Source organism: Pipra filicauda, unplaced genomic scaffold (genome assembly GCF_003945595.2).
Source record: "Pipra filicauda isolate LSUMZ 115617 unplaced genomic scaffold, ASM394559v2 scaffold6_size6359152_pilon, whole genome shotgun sequence".
NCBI classification, from domain to species: domain Eukaryota; kingdom Metazoa; phylum Chordata; class Aves; order Passeriformes; family Pipridae; genus Pipra; species Pipra filicauda.
Window position 1 is genome coordinate 4,619,506 of NW_024104865.1, and position 16,834 is coordinate 4,636,339.

Genomic DNA, 16,834 nt, shown 5'->3' on the forward strand with positions numbered 1-16,834 from the left:
CTAACAAAAGATAAATTTATTGCACCCTTAAATATCCTTTGTGCTTCACAGAAGAGGGCCTTTTCCTCCTGTTTTTAAGATTGTGATATTATATTAATAAAGTTTTTGCTCCTAAGGATGAGCTTCTCTTATAAAATCTATTCAAAACTGTTATTATAATTGCAAAGGTGTCATCTGAACTATGGGAGACTACAGCTCCACACCCACCAAAATAATCAGTGTGTTACATCTAAAGAAGTTTCTTTTATGTTTGATGATGGATATTAAAAGCCATTGAAAGAAAACTGAGAGAAAAAGTCTTGACAGATTCATATTTCCAGCCCCTGTACAGCCAGTGGGTAGAAAAGATATGCACCATCTTTAAAATCTACTTTTGATAGATCTAAGTAGTGACTTGGTCTTAAAATCCATTCTGTCTCTGTTCCAGAGAGATCTAGGAGTCATCACGAAAGAGCTGGAACGGATTCGAGGAGAGGCTTGGCACCTCAGCCGCACATACCCTGAAGTTAAGGAAAATATCATGGAGAGACTCACAGATGTGGATGAGTCCTGGGAAAAACTGGACAAAAAATTTCTGGAGAGGAAGGCAAGACTGAGTCAGGCAGAACAAGTCCAGCTCTACTTCAATGCCTGCAGGGAGCTGATGTATGTGTTGGCCCCTGGAGCTTGACAGTGGGCCCTATTTCTTGTTTTTCCTATATAGGATTTTTAAAATTCCACCTGTTAGGTTTTTGACCCCTGTCCCAGGGGCTCTGCAGCTTGCTTTCAAGTCTCTCTCATGGCGTCTTCTCAACAGCACTTCACAGAATTTACCACATATCAGAGGTGACCATAGCACTTCAGCACAGAGGGCATGACAAAGACACTTTTTTAGACTATATTTTTAGACCATTTCCTAAGAAGTCTTGGAGAATTCAGTCACTCTGGATAGATTTGGTAGTTTCACAATTCCAAGTGAAAATACTGTTGATTCTATAGGAAGGTGGGATATCTCTGGCTAGATAATGAAGTAATTTGTACACCTGCACAGCTACCAGTGCCCCTTTTTCTCCGAGTCAAAGCAATTACATTAAAGATAATCTTCTAAAATAGGTTAGCACTTGCTCAAGTGCTGAAAGCATCTTGCACACATGTATTTAATGGCATTGCCCAACACTCTTCTGTCCATTATTATTAGGGATCATTTTTTTGCAAGAATTCAATGGCTGGGGAATTCCTTTATTTTTTTTTTGTTTTTCAAATCAGCATTAGAACAAAATGCTGAAGGTTTAAAGCATCTACAAATGTTTTTAAAAATGCATTTTGAGCTAAATCTCTTTTTTTTTTTTTAAATCAATCATGCCAAAGTATCTATAAGCAGAGGTCTAACGTAAAAATTGAAATAGCTCATGGAAATATGCTAAAGTGCCAGACCAAGCTTAAAATATTATATTTCATCATTTTAATGTCATCTTCATCAACATTTATACATTTTTAATGCAAATTGTGGTTTTAAAGCAGGATTTCCATAGAAGTAATGTGGACATTTTTAGATCAGTGTAGATAATGAAAAAGTTAATCTATGAAATGAGTAGAAATATAAAGAGAGTGAAGTGGTTACTACTGACTGTTGGATATTAACTATGCTAAGGGATAGATCCTGAGCTCAGATAAATCAGGATGCATTGGTTTATGCCAGTTGAGACTCATGGAGTAGAAAATTTTCCTTAAAATCTATCAATATGCTTCTTTGCAGGAGTGCTCTATATGCATATGAAGTACTTTCATGTATGATGATAAGGTTTTGATGGATATCTGAAAGTCTCTGTGTTCCTTTACAATGTATAAAAATACTGTTAATGTGTATAACCTAGGCATTTGCAGTTAGTTTTTTTCTGAGGATTTGAATTCGCAGTGCTTCAGTATGTATAGATGCTGCAGCTGTCTTTCTAGTAGATTATCTATGGAAACAGCACTGGAAATGTTATATGAGGTTATAAAAATCCATAGATATTTGAGTAAACTTTCATCAGTGTATTTGTATATTGTTACAGTTTAACCCAAGTCAGCAGCTAAGTACCACATAGCCACTCACTTACTCCTCCAGGCATCCAGTGGGATGGGGAGGAGGATCAGAAATAAAAAAACAAGCAAACAACAAAAAACAACTTGTGTTAGGAACAGTTTAATAATTGAAATAAAGTAAAATATAATAATATTAATGATGATAATACTAATTATGAAGATAATAATCATAATTTAAAAAAAAAAAGAAGAAAATACCCCCCCCCCAAAAAAAACTATTGATGCACAGTAAAATTGCTCACCTCTCACTGATTGGTACCCAGCCTGTCCCCAAGCAGCAAATGGCCCCTTCTGACCAACTCCCCCTAGTTTATATACTGGGCATGGTGTTCTGTGATACAGAATATCCCTTTGTCCAGTTCAGGTCAGCTTTCTTGGCTATGTTTCCCCTCCTGCCCAGCTTCTTGTGCACTTCCTCACTGGCAGAGCATGGGGAACTGAGAAGTGCTTGACTTAGAGTAAGCACTACCCGGCAACAACCAAACCGTCAGTGTGATATCAACATTATTCTCATACTAAATCAAAATCACAGCACTGTACCAGTTACTAAGAGTTACTAAAATTAACTCTATGTCAGCCAAAATCAGGACAGTATTAATATCTTTTGTGAGGAAACAGAAGTCTGTATAGATGCATCCACAGCCATAGTATGTGTGTGTGCATTCCCAAATATCCAACAGACTCGGATTCCTTCCCTTTTTACCCTTTGGCTCTGTTCTATAGGACCTGGGCCAATGAGATGCATGCACTAGTGATATCTGAGGAACTGGCAAATGATGTCCTGGGAGCTGAACTGCTTATCAAGCGTCATGAGGAATACAAGCGTGAGATAGAGAAGCAGTGGCTAAAATATGAAGAAATGCAGCGGGCAGGAGGTGACCTGGTGAAGAATGCACATTTCATGTCTGTGGAGGTGTGTTGATCAGCTAAATATTTTACAAACAAGAGTGACCAATGACATAAAAGGGACAGAAGTTGCAGCTTTGTTTCAGAGCAGAACTAAACAGGACAATCTGATTCTTAACTGTTAAAAGCTACACACCCTGTGTCACACACAGAAAAAGAAAACACATTTTAAAGTTCTTATGACACATCACAATGCAATCCCCTGTAGGATGGACTGATGCCCCTGCATACATCAGAAGATACATAATTCTTTGGAAATGTTCAAAGGAACAAGAATGTTAACCTTTCTGTGATCCTATTATCTACGTATGTTTAGACTTTGCCCAAGCTTGTCTTGACACTCTCTGTAAATCATACCACCAAAAACATCTTCAGAATTTATGCTGGATTACATTATTTCTGTTGCAGAAAGAACAAGAGAACTTTCTGCAGTTTAAGTCTCTCCATTGTTGCCTTGCCATAAATAGATGTATTTGTTGAATCTTCTCCTTCTCACTAGTTCTATAATACAAGTTGCCAAAATTTCATCTTGGGAAATCATATGGCAGAATATTGGTCATACAGTATGTGGAATATGCACAAAATTCTAACATCTAGCTATACAGTGTACAGGCTAAATGAATTCAAGTAAGAAAAATGAGAACCCAGACATCCTTTCTAAACTATGCTAACACCACAAAGTTATCTAGAGATCATCTTCCAAATCATGAAGTCTAAATCATTACATGCTAGTTGGCTGTCCTGTGAAAATCTGATTGGATTTTTCACCTCTTGGCATTGCAAATGTTATTTTTCTAGATTGAAGAAAAACTGTTAGAGCTGTCAGAGCTGATGAAGAAGGTAAAGGAGAGCTGGGACATGAGGAAAGTGTTATATGAAGAAAACTGGGAGATTCAATTGCTCCGCAGAGAGCTAGAACAAGCAGAAGCATGGCTGACTGCCAAGGAGAGCTTTCTTTCAGATCCTAACTATGGAGTGAGTAACAACAGTGCAACACTACTGAAACACTATTGAACACTCTATGCCTCAGCATATACAGAGAGCTTGGCACGTGTACCAGCTCAGGCCTGAAATTAATCACAGTCTAAACAGTAATGCACCCTTGAGATTAGAAAGGGGGGGAGCTCTGCCATCTTACAGAAGTGAGCCCAGGGTAGTTGCTGCTTTTGACATGGTGACGGGCTCCTCGAAGTGGTCCTTCCAAGGGGTGGTAGAAGACTGGGGAGAATTCCAGACCTTTTTCTGAAATAAGATAACATAACCTTCCCTGTCATGCTGAGAGCCTGTTTTGAAAGGAAAAGGGGTTTTTCCCCACCTCATTCTCCGCATCAAGTGGTAGAATGTTTTACACAGATGGCTTGACAGCTAGCTTGTCAATTCTCTTTTAAACACTAGCATCCAACATGTTTCTTTTGGTTTGGCATTTTTTTCTCATTGTGAACTGTCTTCTGATGGTTTATAAGATGGGAAAACAAAGTCATAAACTCAGGTATCAAAAACTAAGCAGAGGGCATGACAGAGGTTTAAGATGCCTTGTCATAGGGCAGGAATTACTGTGTGTGTAGCACAAGCTAGAATCCATGTACTTAATCTGTATGTAAACAGTTATAGCTGGAAACCATGGTACTACATAGCTTTGCAGAAAAACAAAGGTTGTTATTTGAGCTCTTTTTCTCCTGCACATCAGACAGACTGCAAGCTACAGACCTTTTATTGAGTGTAAATTTTTCACACACTAGGAGGGATTTAGACATTCAATTACAAAAATTTCAGAATCATAATTTGGCTAAATAAAGGAGGTAAATCTGAAAATCTTAGGCATGGTCTCTTCTGAGGGACTTGATTTTGGACCTCCGTGTCTGGTGATTTTTCCATTCAGGATTCAGTGTCTGAAGTAGAGGAATTACTGAAGAAACACCATGATTTTGAGAAGATGCTCGCAGCACAGGAGGAGAAATTTGCTCAGCTCAGCAGGAAAACTAAGGTGAGTACTAGAAGGTTAATCAGCTGTGTATGAGACAGGATGATGTGGGTCCTTGATTGTTTGGATATCACTCCACATACGATTGAGCTCCTGGGCTGAGATGGAGTAAATGAGTAACCAAAGCTTAGATATTGCAGACAGAGCAGCTGAGAACCAGACCTATACGTGGATCAAAAAAGATAACTAGCTTGCAAAAGCTCTAGGGAAGAAGTGGAAGTTTTCTTCTGTTAGGAGAAGCAAAAAGAGTGTGAGAAGTGGTGTGATCCCTTGCTACACAGATGGAGAAATTTTGCTTTATTCGGGAGTTCAGTAGGGAGTTGGAGCTACCTGAGCATTCTAGATGATAGCAAAGGGCTGAAAATAAAGGGAGATAAAAGCACTGATAGGCCTTTTTCCTTCTGACATCAGAGTTTTACAATGGATTGTGATAAGTACCAAAAAATATTCACTGAGTCTCTCAGATCCTGTTTCAATGTGGGAGGTTTTAATTATTTTCCTGAAATAACTAGCAAAACATAGCTTTTGTGTTTGACATTAAGCTAAAAATTAGCTTGGCCAAATCTGTCTTTCATTCATTTCATTTGATTTGCAAATTGGCTAAATGAAGGGACAAAGGTCCTTTCCTCTAAAATTTTCCCTGACAATACCCCTAGATACTCAGTGCTCTTACAGAAAACTTAAAGAAGCAGTGACACAAAAAAAGGAGCATAAGTTCTCTGGAGCTTATTAAAAAATCAGCCTCTAGAGAACTTAGCAAGGTCAGGATTCACTGTATTTGAGATTAACTGCCATTAGTATTCATGGTTTGGGTAACAAAATAATGCTTAGCACATAGCAATTAAGTTCAGATCTAGCTCTAAGAATGCCAACAGAGGAACAGGCCTTAAAATTCAATGCCAGGTGACAGTGTATTTGAAAAACTATTCCTGTTTAAAATAATAAAAATCTTAGGTAAGTATCCATAAATGCAATGAAGGTAATTTTAAAAATGTAATACTTCTGTCCTACAGAGAGAAATGAATCTTCTGAAACAAGTGGACACAGAAGACAGTGAGCATAAGGATAAAGCCAAAGTTGTACGGGTTCCCTCTCTGAAAAGAAAAACATCTGACAGAAGGAATACACCACCAAAAGTGACAGAGATAAAGAGCGCAATGCCACTGCCATCTGTGCCCTTACCCAGCCTGTCCTGGAGGGCCCCACTTGAAACTATTTTCTCCCCTGTTGAAAAATCTCCAACAAGGTTCCAACAAGTCATTGCTGAGGATGTCCCTGAAGTGCTGAGCAGCAAAAAAACAGAAATGAAAGCTGAAACAAGGCTCAGTGAGATTATCCCTCCACCTACACCAAAGATGGTGGGTCCACAAGCTAGTTCTTTGGAAAGTCACGGTTCTTTAAGCTCTCCTTTGTCTCCTACTCCTATAAACCAGCAACACAGTAGCAGTTTGTCAGAATCTCGTGCCACAGAGCACCTATCTCCTCAGGAAAAAGGTGCTATAGGCTCCTCTATCTCCAAACTAATGGCAACACCACCCGAGCCTGGACAAAGGTCCCTAGATATATCACCAAACTTACTGCTGTCTAACTCCTCTCGGGAGAGACTAGAGAATACGTCTTCGGTAAGCCCACAGAATGTGCCTTTGCAATTGAAACACTTTCCACAATGACAGTTGACTTAAGCAGTTATGTAAAGCTTAAAACCATTTTTAATTTGCTCAGCTTTACAGACTAGGTCTTAACAACTATATTGGTTTCTGTTTTTCTTTCCCAAACTTGAGGTTATTCTGGCTGCTGAATACTCAGCAGAGCACCTAAAAACAGCCAGGAGATGCTGACTCACAAAGAGGCGAGACGGCAGATTTACCTACACCCTCTATGTGAGGTAGCAGTGCTTAATGTCCACTGAGTTTAGAAGTCAGAGAGAGGCAGGACTTAATGGCACACTTGCCAAAGAGCTGACTTGTGCAAGACTAGAACCAACAATTCCTGCTCACCCAGGCAGGAAACACACTGTTAACTCATCACTCCTGTACTCCTGTACTCTGAGAGGAATGTGTTTGTCACATACCCAAGTGTACCAGTACAACACTACACATTGGTGTAACTCAGTATTTATAGAGGTGGTATGAATAACTTGAACCATTTAAGTTGTAAAATGTAGTTAATAATATAAAAATAATATTAATGAACACAATATGATAGAGCGAATTTCATAAGCAAATTGCTCTAGAAGGATGTGAATTCTCTTCATTTAGGTAGTATATCAAAGATATGATTGCAACATCGAAGGATTTCTAGCTGTGCTGTTAATGTAAAGGCTAGAGGAAGCAGAGATTAGTTTCTTTGCATGGAATTTATCTAAAAAAGACCTTCAGAAATTTTAACATATGCTTAAGGGCCATTTTAAAGTTAAGTAGCAATGTTCTTGTGTGTCTCAGGTTTCTGCAAGTCTCCAGAACATGGAGGGTTTCTTAGAGAAGAGAGACCAGGTCCTTCCAGGAAGACAACAGGTAGAAACAAATGCCATCACTCTGGGTTATTTCATTTTCCTTGGATTATAGTCCAGACCTGCTCAGATTTCTTCAGGATAATCCCCTGCTGAAGAGGAGCTCAGTACTAGGGGTTTGCTTCAGTTATCCTAAAATGTATTAGGAAATGTCCACTGACTTTGGCAGTACCTGATCAAGTCCTTAAGAGATGATGTAATTTTTGCCTGACATGGGAGTCATACATTTAATGGATGTATGAACCAGAGCCTAGGCTGTATGAACATGTTAACTACATTTCCTAGTTATAAACACGTTTCAGTATATCAACTGAATTTGAAAAAAAAACCACCAATATTAAAAAAAAAAAAACCAAAACCAAAAAACATCAAGACCAAAAAGTAAAAAAAAAACCCCACACCCCAAAAAACCTAAAGCTTCATGATCCTATAACAGCATGTGATAGTTTGTTGGCAATGGAAGCCCTCAGTCCCATGCTCCCAATACTTATAATTTCTAACTGTGCTAGAAGAGAATTAAAGTTCTGTTTATCTTTGAAGAATTGGTTTCTTAAATCTGGATTTGAATGAAACTGAAATCTAAATTCTTATCCTGGGAAATAATACCACTTCAGGTCAGAAACCTAATGATCACAACAGGGCAGGAAATTTTCTAATATTCACCACCAATCTGTAGACATCTCAGTGTTTCCTGAAGTCTTGCACATAAAGTTGTCTTGGATTATTTGTCCCATAGATTATTTCCCCCAAATTTTTTAACTTGAAAGACCTCTTTTAAAAACTGAATCTAGTATGGACTCCATCTTCTGGAAGAGAAATTTAGTTTTTCTTCTCTTCTGTATATATAGAATTTAGTTTGCAGTGATACCAAACTTCCGTATTACCAAACAAAAAAAAAAATATGACTTACGTTCCTCAGAACTTTTTCTTTCCTTTTCTCTGAATTACCAAATTGTCAACTTGATTCACTGACATAACAAAATATGAATATACAAAAGTAATAGGATCCTTCATCCAGAAGAGTCTCATGGCACTAAACTAAAACCTTACAGTAATACATACTTGGGGTTGGCTTTTGCACATTGTTCAGTAGCATTCCACTGGGGTTAGTTTAAGAAATTAAGAAGAGTTCAGCAGCCACATTAGGTTGAAACCACACACTTGACAAAACTAGTCTGTGACCAGCAGGCAGGGGCTGGTGTTCCGGCTAGGAAAAAATTTTAGTGGCCAGAAATTAGACATAACTTTGATTATCCACCTTCAAAGATGTTGCTGGCCAAGATGGTATACCGAGCTTGCTTGAGCCAGGTTATGTCATTTGTTCAGTCCTGACTCATAGAGAGCCCTTCTTGAATCACCCTCACCAGAAACTATAGTAGGTTCTGCTCTTCTAGGAGATAATAATGACTAAGAGAACTTCTGTGATCATAATACGGACAGCTCCTGGCTTCTTGGGGAAGTTGCATATGAAAGATTTCACTACTCCTATAAAATATATAATTAATGACTAAATTTTATTACCATTTCTATTCATGTAGCCAGGTTCAAGGTCTTGGAAATCCTTCTATGTAAAACTTGATGGATTAAAGCTTGATTTCTATAATGATGAAAAAGAAGCATCTAAGGTAATTCAGTTTTTGACTCCTTCTAGTAATCTCTGTCTACCTATGTAAAAGTGCATTTAAAAGATTGCATTTAAAAACATTTGCTTTGGTTTGGGTAAGGGGTAATCAGTTCTCTTTCAAATGTCAGCTGAATGAAAATTCAGCAATTATTCAACTGATACCAACTATAAAACAGAATAATAAGTTTTCATAAATTTTCAAGGATATTCCTTAAAAGAAGTATCTTATGCAAGATTCACCTTCAAGATACAATGCAATCATCCATTGTTCCTCTGTAGTTCTTTCTATTCAGTGATCCTAGTTATAAAGTTAGCGGCATAAAAATATGGGTGTCTAGTTAGCCTGCAGGTTGGTATGGAATTGAATCCCAGCAGAACAGACGCAGAAGACATTTTGTTTTTGTTTTATCCCCCTTCAGAACATATCCACACTCCTCTCCCTCAGTATTGCAGGCTCCAAATGTGAGAAGCTAATAAATTACACCAGGAAAGAGAACAGCTTCATGTTGCGGTAAGTCTTGTGGAGAAGTGTGCAAATGAAAAGCTACACAGCTACCTGTACAGTTACATTTGCCTACAGTCACCTAAGACTGTATGTTGTTCAGAGGCGTAACTGATATGTCTTACACTCACCAAGACAGAAGGTATAAGGCAAAACTAACTAGAATTCACCTTCTATCCTCATTTACAGGCTGAGAGATGGGGCAGAGTATTACTTTGCAGCACCTTCTCAGACACTGATGGAGGACTGGCTACAATCACTACAGAATAATATAGGTAAATTCTCACTTCCTACAAGAATGAGCTGTGTTTTTAGCAAGTGATGATGAAAGAAAGAATAGAATGAGAAAGTGTCCTTAGTTCAGCGCATTTTGAGCTGTCCTTTTTGCCTCTGTTAGACACAAGTACACAGGTCACCTTGTGATGTAGTGACCTGGCAGGAGAATGCCCAGGGTGACTTGCAAAGCAGCCTTTCAGTTGTACTGTGGCCAACATCAGGTTATTTCCAAGCCTTGCCCAAGGATTGTATTTTATTAAGGAGCTGCCTTGGATCCTGATCAACAGCTTTTCTGCTGAATCTAAATCTCTTTCTGGACACTTCTCTAAGCAGTGGCTTACTGGAAAGGAAGTCAAGGAACAGAGAAAATTGTTATGGACCCAGAAAAGGCAAACTCTGCCTGTAATGCTACTTCAGAAGGTTTTTATTTGTGCGTATTTTTGACCTTGCAGGAAACAGTAACAGATCACATTCCACAGTGATGGTGCAGCCTTTCACTCCAAATACAGAGACCTCCCAGAAAAGACTGTGGGACTTTACAGACAGGGACTCAGCTGAAAGACTCACCAGCAAAAGCTCACTCGTGAGGTATGGGTTCTGTGCCACAAAGCTGAACAGATGTCAGCGCTGTTTGTGCTCAGGTAGCAGTCACCTACAAAGAGAGACTGCCCTGAGGTCGAAAGTCCTACTCCTCTGTCACTAATGTCACAGAAATAGTGTGGCCAGCAGGACTAGGGCTGTGATCATCCACTGTACTTGGCAGTGGTGAAGTCACACCTTGAGTCCTGTGTTCAGTTCTAGGCCCCTCACTTCAAGAAAGCTGGAGCGTATCCAAAAAAGGACAACAAAGCTGGTGAAAGGTCTAGAGGAAAAAGTCTTACAAGGAGCCTCTGAGGGAGCTGGGATTGTTTACCTGGAGAAAAGGAGGCTCAGGGGAGACACAGACATGGAAAACATAGCCATAGCCAAATTCAGAAATTTGGCTTGTGTAAATCACTTTCTGTTGCATTTGGAGACTGTAAAAACTTGCAGACTGTGATATGAAATCCTAATCCTGCTACCAGGCAGACTTTTGCTGCTGAGCTAGATGCCTAGTAAGTTCTTATATATACAGAGTGATTTAAACTACTCTAGATTGTACCTGATTTTCTGGTGATGCTTGTTGTTGATAGGAGAACACCATCCTTCAAAATCAAAGCGGAGAGAAAGTCTGCAGAATTTTCCAGATTTTAAGGAAGATGAGACTGCAGGGACACAAGCCTCCATCACCACCCTAAGTCTAGAACAAAGTGGAAATAAAACAAAACTGCTTCCATCTCTACTAGAAGCAGGAAGAGAAAAATTATATTTGCCTCAAGGAATACCAGATCATTATATCTTAACTCAGCCCTCTGGAAATGTATGGATATGTTTTAAGGTAATCGATTCCCTTGAAACTTTTTAAATTATGTATTAAATCTCATAAAATCTTTAAATACAATTAAACAGGACTGCATCTGGTATACTTTTATGTGTATGACAACTCTGTCATTCAGCATACCACACAAGTGATATCTACTCTGAGTTACCTCAGGGAAGAGCAGAGGCATCTTTAAGCCAGACAGCTCAAGTGGAATGACTCTGCAAGACAAGAGTGGGGAGCACCTAGCAGAGCATGAGGTGCAAGTTGTGATTGAACTACAGCCACCTGCAAGTGGATTTGCAGACACCAACAGATTAGATTTAAGAGGCTTCAGTGGTCTGTGCACCCAAAGGTAATGTTTGCTATATACTTCCTGCAGTGTTTTGTAGTCTCCATAGTCTTGCCTTTTTACAACACATTAATCAAAAATTCCCTATTTGCCAATTCTTTCTGGATGAAGTTATCAGGAATAAGAAAAGTCCTGCAGTGTTACTCATTTTTAATGGAATCTGAATCTAAAATAAGGCATGAACAACCACTCTTTCAGTGTAAAAGGAGAGGAAATGCAGGTTAGCAAGGAGGAGGTCTAGTCCCCAAACAGCAAGCTCCACATGCTTGGAGCTTGTGTGTATGGTGTAACCATGGGGACGAATATATATATATATATTTTCCCCGACTTATCTCTGTTGCTGAGCCAGAGTTATCTAGCATGAAGATGGGAAGAAAGGACATTTTCTACCCCCAGGTCATAGTGGCTGGGGGCTCTTCTTTGACAAATGGAAGCTAAAGCTTCAAGTCCTTAAATCCTCTGACAAGGACTTCAGCCTTGGTCCTTTTCTAGCCCATCTGAAGCATGACTCTCATTCTTTCCTTGCAGTCTTCTCCTCTGCCCTGACTAATTCTCCAGTGGAAGGGAAGGAGAACCCTTTACACCAAGTTTATGTAAATACTTTCTGGGTACATGCAACATCTAGAGTTTAAATTTAGACTGATTCAGATCAGTCACTTGCATCCAACAAGGTGATCTAATAATTTTATTTTTTTTTGGCTAGTCCAGCTCTCTCATCTGCTGTACCTCAGCTGGAGCTGCTGCCTGTCACAAAAAAAAAAAAACAAACAAAAAAACCCAAAAAACCCAGCACATGAAAGTAATGGGAAACTGATGCATTTTCATTATTGTTGATCATTTTTAGCTGCTTTTATTAAAAAAAAACAACAAAACAACAAAAAACCCCAACAACAACAAAAAAAAAACCAACAAAAAACCCAAAAACAACCAAACAAAAACCCCAAAAACAAACAAACAAAAAAACCAACAACAACAACAAAAACAAAACAAAACAAAACAAAAAAAAAAAAACCTAACATTTTTTAAAAGTATTTTAAATTTACCATTTAAACTTACCATTCAACTGATAACAGCAAAGTTATCAAGAAAGGCAGCCTTCTATACTCAGGTCAAACCACCAAGAGGCAAAACAAAGCTGTGCCTTGGTTGTGGCTTAGTACAGCTGCCTCTTTACCCTGCCTTGTGCCATTCCACTGAAGAGGGTTTTACCACAGGAGGCAGATTTTGTTCCACTTTTTCCAAGGCTCTCTATGCCTTGTAAACCTGGAGATCTTCTCCCAGATTTTTCCATCCAATCTTGAAAGCAGCAAATGCCCTATGAAGTTCTCAGCAGGCATTTAGTAGTAAATACTGCTAATACAAGTGGAAAAAACATTGTCTTGTGTTTAAGTGCATAAAGTTTCATGGATCTGGTGTTCCTTCACAATATTTTATTAATTAATATATTACTATATTTTAATTAATATATTATTAAATAGTTAAAAGTCACAAGCAAGCAATTTCTCTGAAGAACAGCTAGCAGTTATTAGAACAAACTTTTGTTTCGTCTGTGTTTGGCAGCAGATAGCAAGCTCTGTATTTGTGGGGGTTATCCATCGGAAAGTAGTGATCTGGGGTGCCTTTCAGGTGACTTTTTGGCAGGCATGCATTCATATTCAGTCATTAAGCAAACATAACACCAGACTAGCAATGCCTGATTTATAAGCATGTCATATGCCTTTTTAGGGTGAGACACAAATAAACAGCTTTCTCTTGGAAGTGCTTGCTTTGGTTTGCATGCACTCTGCTCAGTCACAGGACAGCATGTGGCACAAGGCCAGGCAAGAATGGGGCCAAGGTAAAAAAATGAAACCACAACCTTTGGGGAACAAACACACAAAATTTCAGAGGCCCTTAGCCTCGTTGTATACCCAAAAAGAACAAGGACCAAGGACCAGTCCAGAGCACAGATCACTGATCGGCCTCATGTTGCTGAAACTCTGCTCTATAGTTCTATGAGTTCGGGGCTGTGCATATCAGAATGCTGTGAACCACAGCTCAGGTGTGCTTTGAGAGACAGCCTGTACCAGCTACCACTTCCCAAGAAGCTGCACAGACAAGACTGTGTAGGTGTAGGTCCCTTCACCCTGCAGAGTCCTCCAGCAGCCTCTGCCCTCACAGATGCCCTCCAGGTCCTCCTGCCACACCATCAAGCCAGCAATGTACTCCCTTAATGTCATAGAATCATATAATCATTTAAGTTGGAAAAGACCTCTATGACCATCGAGTCCAACCGTTAACTCAGCACTGCCAAGTTCACCACTAAACCTGTTGCCATGTGTCACATCCATGTCATGTTACAAAACCAAAAAAGTAACCAAAATAAAACAAAAAGGCACTCTGACAGGCAATGATAGAGCCCTCACACAATTTTAAGCCCTGAAACCCAAAAATATATTTGATAAAACTATTATCGTTTAAGGCTACAGTGGTACCACATGGGGCCCCAAGGAGATGAAAGGGTATATGCTTGTGTGTGCCTCCAGCTGCAAAACTGAACAGCAGTCCCCAAGCTGACTTTAAGTGTTGGCACAAATTTTGGTGACAGTTCTCCTGGCAAAGTGAGATTCCACCTTCCCTGCCCACAACTACCTAGCTGCTATCAGGTGCTGTTATTGGGACTCCCCCCTAACTGTTCAGCCCCCAGCCCTCTCCTGCAGCTCAAACCTTTGCGGCTCCTGTGTAATAGTGTAATGCTGGAAAACATGGGCAATAATTTGATGTCCCAAGAGCAGTGAGAATATGAGATGGACAGCATGATGGTGTTACTCACGTCTTGTCCATCCTTTCCAGCCAGGGCAAGCAGGGGGTCAAACACCAAATGTCTGTGGAGCCTAGGTGAATCAGGGTGCACCAGGACATGAGACACGGGAGCACATAGTCTCTTTGCAGTCATCATGGAATTAGTTTGTGTTCTGTCCAAGCAGGTTATAGGGAGGGGTTTCTTTATAGGACCAGCCAGAGGAGCACAAAAATTTGTATGTGCCACAAAATACTGTGCCAGGACATGCTGCTCTCCTATGCAAAGGCAACAGATCCTGCTGGTAGGACTCTCTCTTTTGAGATAGCCCCCTGCTGCCATCTCACCTTTCAACTCAAAATGGTTCTTTTTTTTTTCTTGCAGCTGGTATCCCATTAGTTGTTAACGTCTCATGGCCAGAATTCAGCTGTACAGTTGCATTTCAGCTTTTACTACTCCTCAGGTTTTGCATGATATTCTTTAGCTCAGGAAATTAGCATTGTACAAGGAATATTACTACAACTTACTCATTGCCATTGCAGCAGAAGCAGCATTTAGTAGATGCAGGGTTCAGGCAACGAAGTCTTTGTAAATGCTCTCCCTTCGAGCTTGAGTACTGCCTGCATATACCCTGTTGCTCTTTCTTTGTCTAACTTTGGATTTCAAATAAAATAATTCTAGATCTCAAGTAAATTTCCAACATGAAAGAAATGTATAAGATTTTCCTTGGAGGTCCCTGGTGAATATGCTGTGTTCAGAATAAACAAGGCAGAAGCAGGTCCAAATCCTTCAATGTTAGAGAAGTCTGCAAACTCCTCTCACTTTTGTGGATCTCTGTTTTATATTGCTCAGCATCCTTCCCTACCATCTTTTTAATATAGTGGAAGGCCATAAAGATGTTCCAAGCTCCTAGTTCAAGGCAAAAATCTCTCACTGCACTCCAAAGCAAATGAAAACCAGGTGTTATTTTTCCAAATATTTTCCTCCAACAAGGAGGCGTGATAGAGAATTTCCTTTTTTTATTTCATGCCCTATTTTGTGTAGCACCTTTTAAAAATACTTTGTCTGTAACATTAGGGATAGAAGACTGTAAAAGGTAAAAATCTTCTGGCTGTGAAAATACAATGGCTATGCATTCTGCTAGTGAGTTATGTTGTCGTACATTCAGTTTACATCCATAAGGAGCACCAGCTTATGGCTTGGTCATGATTATTTAATTAAATGTACTTGAGTCTATGGTAATTATTCCTCTCAAGCTTCTGCTATCATAAGTTTGTTTCAGGCTCTTGACATTTTAACGCATAAAGGCACTGCTGGTATAAATCAATGCAATTACTCACGCTTTATTCAGAACTTTTCCTCCAGCCAACACTCAAAAGAACCGTACTCACTCACTGCAGCTAACATCATCTCTCCTTGAAATGTAACTGCCCCTCTTGTGGCATTTGGAGTAGCGTTTCTGTGTCGAACTCTTGCAGAAAAAAAAGGAGTAACTTCTAAATCAGCAAGGGGAATTGGCCAGACAGAACGTGACTGTCCACGTTGCAGTTTGGACATTGTTCACATATATATGCATGATTCTTTGGCCTGACTTCAAAGCTGAGCCCACCAATTCAGTGCAAATTCAAGTTGCTCAGCCTATCTGAAAATCTGGACATTACTGAATGCAAATGGCCAGGACTTGGTTTGTAATGAAGCATTGAAAAGACATCAATAATGGGCTCAGAGTTGAAAGGACAGGCACATAAAAGAAACTATCTAGCACCACCATATCATATAACATCAGGGAGATCCTGAGAGGTCTCTGCTAACCAGGACCTTAATTTCTTAACAAGTAAGACCACAGTGTGAGGCTCTTGTGGGCTGAAAACATGGGGGAATAAGATTAAATAAACCCTTTTGAAAGTTAGGAGCTTGAACAAGGCAAGATGAGAAATGTACAGGTTTCCTCAGTTTTCTGCAAATAATGAACACTGCGATGTGTCGCAATGTGACTGTGATGTGTTCCAATGTGCTCCCATAGCCTTCAGTAGGAAACAGTGCAAAAACCCAGCCTAGGGGTATCCAGAGTAGCTGGAGACATTCCCAGTCCTGCTGCTTCTCTTCCGTTCTACAGCACTCTGGATTGCCTGGAGGAGCATGTCTTTGTTATTGAGGATGTTGTATTTGCTCAGGTTCACGAGTTTATCAAAATTTTCAGAGGAGTAGATTAGCCTAATGAGGTAGTAGGGTGAGCAGCTGTTCTCCAGATTTACTTTGCCTTCTTCCATCTCTGAGTGACCACGCTTTACCCCTGCAGAGTAAGACAAAACCCACCACAGTGAGCTGAATCTGGAGTACTAAATACACGGTGTTGTAAGGGACGGATCTACTTGGCAGAACCCACTGTTAAAAACAACCCCCAGGAATTACTACAAACCCACCCCACAGCTTGAAAGAGTC

The 16,834-nt window shown here is 39.7% G+C and overlaps 2 protein-coding genes across 4 annotated transcripts in view; one reads left to right on the forward strand and one right to left on the reverse strand.

Annotated features, from left to right (window-relative positions):
• The window catches only part of SPTBN5 (spectrin beta, non-erythrocytic 5), a 102,493-nt gene extending 91,146 nt beyond the window's left edge, over nt 1–11,347 (forward strand). The window contains exons 58-68 of the mRNA XM_039388983.1: nt 428–645; nt 2,788–2,977; nt 3,769–3,945; nt 4,850–4,954; nt 5,965–6,573; nt 7,393–7,464; nt 8,999–9,085; nt 9,504–9,595; nt 9,776–9,861; nt 10,315–10,450; nt 11,035–11,347. Of these exons, the coding sequence (XP_039244917.1) occupies nt 428–645; nt 2,788–2,977; nt 3,769–3,945; nt 4,850–4,954; nt 5,965–6,573; nt 7,393–7,464; nt 8,999–9,085; nt 9,504–9,595; nt 9,776–9,861; nt 10,315–10,450; nt 11,035–11,095 (1,833 nt within the window). The 3' untranslated portion in view covers nt 11,096–11,347. The remainder of the gene's footprint in view (nt 1–427; nt 646–2,787; nt 2,978–3,768; nt 3,946–4,849; nt 4,955–5,964; nt 6,574–7,392; nt 7,465–8,998; nt 9,086–9,503; nt 9,596–9,775; nt 9,862–10,314; nt 10,451–11,034) is intronic.
• Nucleotides 11,348–14,822: 3,475 nt separating this feature from the next.
• LOC114003310 (cytosolic phospholipase A2 beta-like) overlaps nt 14,823–16,834 on the reverse strand; it is a 58,773-nt gene continuing 56,761 nt past the window's right edge. For all 3 annotated transcript variants that reach the window (XM_039388987.1, XM_039388988.1, XM_039388986.1), the window contains one exon: nt 14,823–16,685. In XM_039388987.1, coding sequence (XP_039244921.1) covers nt 16,447–16,685 — 239 coding nt within the window. In that variant the 3' untranslated portion in view covers nt 14,823–16,446. The remainder of the gene's footprint in view (nt 16,686–16,834) is intronic.